Here is an 8,247-nt window from a genome sequence, read left to right as displayed (position 1 = left end):
AACAAAAATACGTCAAGTTGCTCAGTTGATTGCAATCAAATTTTAAAATAATAAAGATTGCTTGTCAACTATTATGTATTCGTCCCCCTACAAATAATATGAAAAATGTTCAAATTCGTTCAATTGTCCTATCGGTCCTACCTAGATAAACCATGTCATTTTCTCAAGCGTAGCCTAGAAATGTCAACCTAGTCATACACAAGTAACGTTGTTCAGTTAATAAAAAGCAGTCAGTTTTTGTCCAAAATGTCACGTCGAACGCATTGACGTCAACAATGCGTTTAAGTGTTCGCACGTTAGCTTCGAATCTATCAGCACAATTAAGTGCTGCAAATCTCCTTCCCACTATTAATTCTTCGGTCGATTTTAATTGCTTTATTTAAAAAAAATATGACCAACTAACATTCTAAAAATTCGAAAACGCGACTATGACATTAATAAATTATTAATCAAAATCAACCGAGAAACGTGGGAAATAGAGCCCAAACAACATTTTGAAGTCAGCTGGCTGTAAAAGGTTCCAAAACCTGTCACAAATCCTACAATACTTTTATTAGGCTTTGTAACGATCATCAAAACCTTCTTAAATCCAACCGACTTGGAACTATTGCTTGGGAATAGACTCTAATGAGCCCTGGCGGATCCTCCATGTTTATCGAGCATGTCTGATGCATATGATCAGCCATACTCCATCTGCAGCAGCCGGTTCGTGATGAACCGTTGGAGGCGCATTAAAGTGTTAAAAAGGTGATATGTTTCACTAAAGAACACTACATTACAATAATCAAAATGAAACTCCTTCACTTTAATACCGTCAACCCCTGCGAACTTGGCCAGGGTATAAGAGAGAAATATTCTGCTGATTTTGTTTCTCTGGCCTAGAACTATCTTTTCATTCAGCATTATTTCAATGAAAACGCCACGGTCATATTTTGGATTGTTTCCTTTTTGTTGATTTGATTTTGAATACCATTCAAAACAATCGTCATGGCTTACTTTGTTTAAATTGGGTTGGGATCTGGGATTAATGTTTCCTAATACTGCTAATATCGCTAATTAGTATTAGAGGTGTCCCGCCTCTAGGCTTTTGCAGTTTTTATGGAGAAATCCAAGGAAGAACTTTTGGGGTCATACCAGGAGCAACTCCTGGAGGAATTTCAGAAAACAATTCTACTTCAGAAGAAAGAACATAAGAAAGAATAACTTGGTGAATCTCTCAAGAGTCTCCTGGAGAAATTGAACCCTTTCCTTCCCACGAATTTCAACGAATAAATCCATTCCCTATGCCAAAAGCGCTTTTCAGTTTGTTCAATTATTGCAAATTAGCCATAATTTTTCGAAATCAATGAAATTTTTTGTTGTAAATCAATAGGTTTTTGATTGCATATCAATAGTTCCACTATTGAAACAAGTAGTTCGTCGTCGGGTTAACATTATATGAGGTTGCAATCATATTCCGAATCAATTCCGTTTGTCTCAAGTTCGTCGATGGTGCTCTAGAGCACGGGTTCCCAACCGGTGGTCCGCGGTCCCCTGGGGGGCCGTGAAGCCAGTCCAGGGGAGCCGCGATGTAACCAGAAAAAATGTTAAATTTTTATTCCATTTTAAAAAATAGATATCAATGTAAAATGTAAATCATACTTAATTACTGAAGCTGAGAAATAAATTTTCAGTATAAAACGCCTTCAGAAGAAAAAATTTTCGGCTGCGCCGCTATTTTTCAGCTACGACTTAAATTTAATATTCATGACTCAGTGTTCACAAAATATGAGTGTCGAAACGTATCATTGATCGTCGAGAAGATTGTGTCATATTTTTAATAAAACTGTAATCGACATTGATCGTTAAATTAAATAAAAATAGTTTATAACTGCTACATTATAAATAAGTGCGAAAATGTTACCTACTTTCAAATCAAACATAACTTTTCAATCCGACGTAACTCGAGAATGTAAACAAATCCGGGTTAACAGCTGCATGCATGATTCATAGAGCAAATTGAAGAATCCACATCACTGTTTGATGATTTATTGCTTAATTTGTTTAACTAAGCATATTATTCGAAACGACGTATCTAACTATTTTGATGTTTACAACTTTACTGATAGATACACCGTTTTGATATATGAGAAAACCAAACGACGTATCTAGCCAAAATCAAAAGTACCTAACAGATACACCAAACTGGCACCATACAAAAGCGACGTATCTGGCATGACGTATCTCTAACCAACCCGGTGTATGAGTATTTTTGTCAAAATTCATTGTGAAAATGATATGGAATGAGTAGGTTTTGTTTCTTACCTAGTGCGTGCTATATCCCTGGTGATGTTAAGCACGAAAAAACTTATGAAAAGTCTTTTTATAAAAAACTATTTTAGTGAAATGGTCGTCAACATTGACCATGAATTTACTCAGATCAGTGAAAAAGTTAGATACGTCGATTTGAAAAATTATGCTTGAAATGCTCGATACGGATTACTGTATATTCTAGTGAGAGCTTAAAGGAGTGTAATACAAACAATAATCAATTATTGATTCAAATTTACTTCGATTCGGTGTTGCGACGATAATAAAATTCAAAATAAAACCATGCTTATTTTTACATGAAAAATAAAATCGCCTAAAATATGCAGGATGTTAAAATATGTAATATGTTGGAATTACAACTTTAGAAATACCTAACGACAATCTCAAAACATCAATGGTATGCCTATAAAAAATGCTCTTAGCAGCACAACGCAAGTGTTTTTCATTTGTTTACGCATTTGATATGCTTTCTATCTGATAACAACCAAATTAATCACCCCAAAACAGCCTAATCAAGCTTATCATTGCCGCAAAATAAACAAGAAAACATCGCCTTGTAAGGCAACTAAACCTAGGCACTATTCCGATCACTGCCGCTGCTGCTGTTTTTCCAATATTGGTAAATAAAAACACACCTCCCCCGGGCGCACGGTGCATGCATGCGATTAGCTGTCAAACAGCGAATTAAAAAAAAACACTCCCGAAGCCGTGCATTTTTAGCGCGCCAACAGCAGCTCGATGCACCGGGCGATGTAAACAAAGCAAATTTGAGGTGGTTTCCTAGTCCATTCGGACCGCCGGCCAAATCCACCCGACGGACCTTCATTCGCACGGACGTTTCGATACCGAATTCGCCGTAAAATCCAAAAATTTCCACCCCAATCGGACGATCTAGCGCCATCCGGGATTTGTCAGCTTTTGGCAAGATGGCGGCACACGAAACCTCGTTTTTCTCCGTCGCTGCCCTAATCAAAGCAAAATGAGCAGTCACTTTTGAGGGCGATTTGCTTACCGATTCCTCCTCCTTTTCCATCCCGCTGGGCATCTGCGGCACGGCCCGGTTGATGGCCGAGTATTCCGGCAGATCCGGAAGCTCCTCGGCCAAATAAATGGGCATTGGTTTCGAGGGATCCAGGGCCCTAGCCCGAAACGAAAGCTTCGACATTTTTTTTCTTCTACGCCTTTGCTTCTTTCTCTCTCTCGTTTCCTCCTGCTTCGATCAGCTTTCACAACTTTTTGTTGACTGTCACCCGTCTCTTTCTTTCTTTTCTTTTTCACCCACCCTCCAGCACCGCACCACTTCCCCTCGCCCGATGGATGCGTGCAAAAACTGGGACCTAAAACCGAGAAAACCGAACGGAAGGAAAAAAACACGCGAAAATTTCTACTTCCAAGGTCCGCTAGGAGGTCCACCGGGACCCGGCAACACGACCCGGAACGTTTTCTAGTTCATTACGGTGGTCACGGCGCGCTCGCACTCAGTCACAAATGGGAAAAAACAATTTTCTGTTCTTGCTTCTAGAGCGTGGTTACGGAAAGCCATAATGGCGGCTCTAGTTGACTACTGCGCTCGCTACCTACAACGCCTTCTAGCTGGGGCCACAGCCACGGCGGACTACGAAAATTCGTTCACTCACACCACTGAAGACAAACAAAATCGACTTCTGTGGGGTGCGTTCAAACACCAAATATTCAAATAAGAAAATCTTTTCGTGCAGTTTGAGACAATTTGTTGGGAATATTTACATCTGATTTTTTCTGGAATCATAACCTTAAGCCCCCCATTTTATCACTAATCTGTAATGACATTTCCAAAATTAGGTGTGTTTCATTCATGCCCTTTAACAAATCGGTTAGAATCCTTCATTTTCCAACCAAAACAAACCCATTCCCACTAAAGAGTACGTTTAATGCCTGCCTCCCAATCTTACGAGTGTCGTTCCATGTGTGAGTGTCAACTGCACGAATATTGATTTTCGCTTCCGCGGATGTCGCCTTTGTCGACTGGTCCTATGCAGCACACGAATGGGTGACGCGGATTTCCACGCGTTTTCGATGCAGATGACAGCACTGACAGCTGAAACGTCACATTGAATCCTTCAGAAAGTTTTATTTCGGAAAAAAATATGCTGCAAAGCTATGTGCACGGAACCACAAATTTCTCTTTTATTTATTCTGGCGTTCGACTTAACACAGCTTGAATCTGCATAGGAATCACAACAAACTTACGGCCTATGGTCCACTGCACGAATTTATGCTGGCCTGCTTACTCTCACACGAAATTTGACGTTTGAGAGGTGTCGGCACCGCTCAAACGTCAAATTTTCTGTGAGAGTAAGCAGGCCAGCATAAATTCGTGCAGTGGACCATTCAAATCGAACGCCGGTTCGGAAGCCGGACACGCAAATGCCGATTTTCTAAAAATCCGCACATTGAACAAAACATAGAGTTTCTATATCTGTAGATAGAATGACAGATCAATCGATAAAATGACATCAACCCGAACAAGAGAAAATCCCCATACAAATTTAAAATCAGGCTTTCGATTTAAATGTTAGCAGAACAATATTATATAGTACAAGATAAAGATTGTCGCTAGTGTTACCATTGTTCCGGCGCCGCAACATGTTAGGTACATATCTGTCAAAGCTGAATGTGGATGTCTCAATATCACTACACCGATTATGCTGATCATCGACGACAATCAGCACGATTTGCATTGGGACCCCTAGTGACTCTCATTTGCCTCTCAATGTTTCTATCCCAACATTCGTTTACACCCTTATTCACCCAATTCACCCAACATACTTATTCACCCATGTGGATTTCAAGTTTTATTGAACTAAATAAGCAAATTTTTCATTTCATTTTGTCACCTTAATTTAATTTCAATTATATCTTGTCACCTTAATTTGAAGAAGAGAGAGTCGATGAAGAGAACTCTCATGTTACTTTCGCCCTTATTTAAACTCAATCTAGAAATAATGGTTAAACAAACAAATAAAAAAATCCATAGTTAATACTCGGTTCAGATTACTTGAAGCATAAATTTTAGAATTGAAATTTCTTAAGACTTTAGCCTTTAGTCTTTTAGACTTAAGACTTTACTTAGTATGTGTTGTGCACAGATGGAATGGTAGGTGCCTATCTGCAAAAGGCGCCTATTGTTCGACAGTCGGCTCATTTCTATCTGCCGATAGTATAATGATGCCAAATGATGCCGTTTTTGCACATTCATCTTTGTACCCCACCAGAGTCGTCGATCGAGTCAACGACAGAACGCCATCAGCAGCAGCCGCCGCAAGATGCTGCTCTCACGCGCCCATCGCTCGATTGGGCTTTTATTACGTTTATTGTAAATAGTGTGTTCGTTAATAAATCTAGATTGAGTTTAAATAAGGGCGAAAGTAACATGAGAGAGTTCTCTTCATCGACTCTCTCTTCTGCAAATTAAAGTGACAAAATGCAAATTCAATCGAACTTTTTTACACTTAGAAGCTATTATGCCTCTCAAGAAAAATCAGAATATGGCGATTATCTGCCTCTGGCTTCTGATATTAGCGCGACAGTCACTAATCATAACAGCGTCACCAGATTTAGAAGTACATAATTCCACTATATGGGGTTTGACAGCAAGAACACTCATTCCACTGAGCTACTCTTGCCGTTCGTCACAAATACATTCAAAAACATCTGTCACTTCGCGAAACCCACGTGCTTTTGTTTTTGGCGGGAACACTTTTTCTTTTGTTTTGCCTTGCGACTGTCATGCGGCGGTATGCATTGCGAGCGTACGACCGCCGCAGGACTCTAATAAAAGATAAGCGCGACAATAGATTGCATCGCAACCTAGCGATATATGACCAAAAAGTGTAACCATACTTGCATGTTGTCACTTTAATTTGAAGAAGAGAGAGTCGATGAAGAGACCTCTCTCATGTTACTTTCGCCCTTATTTAAACTCAATCTAGAAATGTATATTTTACTCGTGTTTATGTCCGCGTTTTAAGAACATATTCGGCCACCAACCGCTATTCCCCCGGACGTAACAGTATGGATATTGAGATATTCTATATCAGATGCCTTCACATGTTAGCCTTCCATCGCCAGCAGCTGATCGTGTAAACAAAACGTTTGACAGACGTGGCCCGGGATGTTGCGGTCAGCGACGAGAGCGACAATCTGTTGGAGTAAAGTAGTCATCAGTGTTTGGACGAAAAAGTGATCAGTGAACCACTCGGCAGTTTTTCTTCCCTTCTGTTGGTTCTGTTTCAATAACCAAGCGGTGTATGTTCTCTCGTCGAGTCGCATGGTTCACGAAGGAACACAAAGAAGATACTCCGATATAAACAAGCAGCGGCGATGAGCGGGCATCGCTAAGTGTAACACTTACCGATGATCGCTCATCGTTGGCTTGGGGCAACTGTGAATAATCGTTATTTTCATCAGTATTTAATGCGTTTTCGCTTTAAAAACGTGAAATACTATTTAATTTAACTGTATTCATGACGTTGCAGGTTGTGTAGTCACAATAAAAAAAGAATTATGGCAATAAAATATTCTTACCGAATGCATCGCTTTCATTAGCGTCATCGAGCATCTTCTCTCTTTATTGCGCTCTCGTATCGAACCGGGCAAGAGAATGAACAGCATTTCGGGGAGCGTTCCCGAGCATGTTGGTTCATGAAATGCTACAATCGCGAATGTATCACTTGCTGAGCATGGACCATTCAGTGGTTCGCGATAAAAATCCACACACTGGTAGTCATCATCATCATCATCATCATCATCATCATCATCATCATCATCATCATCATCATCATCATCATCATCATCATCATCATCATCATCATCATCATCATCATCATCATCATCACCGACAGCACCGACAGCACCGACAGCACCGACAGCACCGACAGCACCGACAGCACCGACAGCACCGACAGCACCGACAGCACCGACGTGACAGTGGTGTTTCAAAACTGTCCCCCCCCAAATTTAACGGTCGACCAACGAAGCGAGCGAACGCTTCTGTCAAATCAGAGCGGACGCGAACCTTTTCCTATATGAATACACGGGGGTTCGGATGCAAGCTATCAAAACAATGCGAACCGTTATCCAGCAATTTACGAGCGCTAATGGCTGCCGGGCCGGCGAAGCTGGCCCGCAACTCAACTCGTCGAAAAACTTATCGTTTACTGTTTTACGTGCATGTTTGTTGGTATTAGTGAAATCGCGTTTGACAGATCGTTTTGTTTACATCTAATCTGACGTTTATTGTCAGTTGAAATTTTGAATTTTGTCCCGTTCACTTTACACCAATTTCAGTTCAGATAAAATTATTTAGGTACCTAATAATGAAAAAAAATAGTTAACACCAACCGAAAAATGTGAAAATTATCGCTGGCAATAGTACGCAAAACCTAACAATTTACCGATGCTACAGAATGTCGCATTCCGCATGCCGTGCACCTTAGCCGCATCCCATTCCAACGTTGAGTGATGTTTTCAGAGTCGGAAGAGTGCTCGTTGCTGACGCGTGCCCTAGACGCGGACGAAGCTGGCCAGCAACTTGTACGGCGAAGCGGTGGAAAGTTTCCTTCGCACCGAGGACCGCGAAAAACGGGAAGAAAAGTTGAACAAATTTGCCAAACAGGCTCAGAAGCGGGCGTATGCCGGAGGATCTGATGGAGAAGTTTTTTTTTATTCGCTTTCGGATTGCTACGGTCTGCTGGAGTTGGCCTCTAAACAGAAGCGAGACTTTGTGCAGTGGATCCGAGTTAACGAGCTCAACGAAAACCCGGTTCGCAGAGGAACATGCGTATTTCTACCACCAGAAGGTGGTTTCCGATTGTAGCTTTGTGGCATCGTTGGCGGAACCTCGGGCGGAACTTGTACGAGAAGAAGTGTCGATTTTTTATCCTAGTGGAAAGTATT

The 8,247-nt window shown here is 40.9% G+C and overlaps 1 protein-coding gene across 1 annotated transcript; it reads right to left on the bottom strand.

Annotated features, from left to right (window-relative positions):
• Nucleotides 1-3,321: 3,321 nt before the first annotated feature.
• LOC134287585 (enhancer of polycomb homolog 1-like) lies at nt 3,322-3,937 on the bottom strand (the record flags this gene model as incomplete). The annotated part of the gene is given in 1 exon segment (XM_062849656.1): nt 3,322-3,937. A coding segment is annotated over 1 exon segment (154 nt), but the record flags the coding sequence as incomplete, so codon positions are not given.
• Between the last annotated feature and the right edge of the window lie 4,310 nt (nt 3,938-8,247).

This window comes from Aedes albopictus, chromosome 2 (assembly GCF_035046485.1).
Source record: "Aedes albopictus strain Foshan chromosome 2, AalbF5, whole genome shotgun sequence".
Taxonomy (NCBI): Eukaryota; Metazoa; Arthropoda; class Insecta; order Diptera; family Culicidae; genus Aedes; species Aedes albopictus.
Note: the sequence above shows the minus strand (reverse complement) of the source record. Positions and strands in the feature narration are given on the sequence as shown.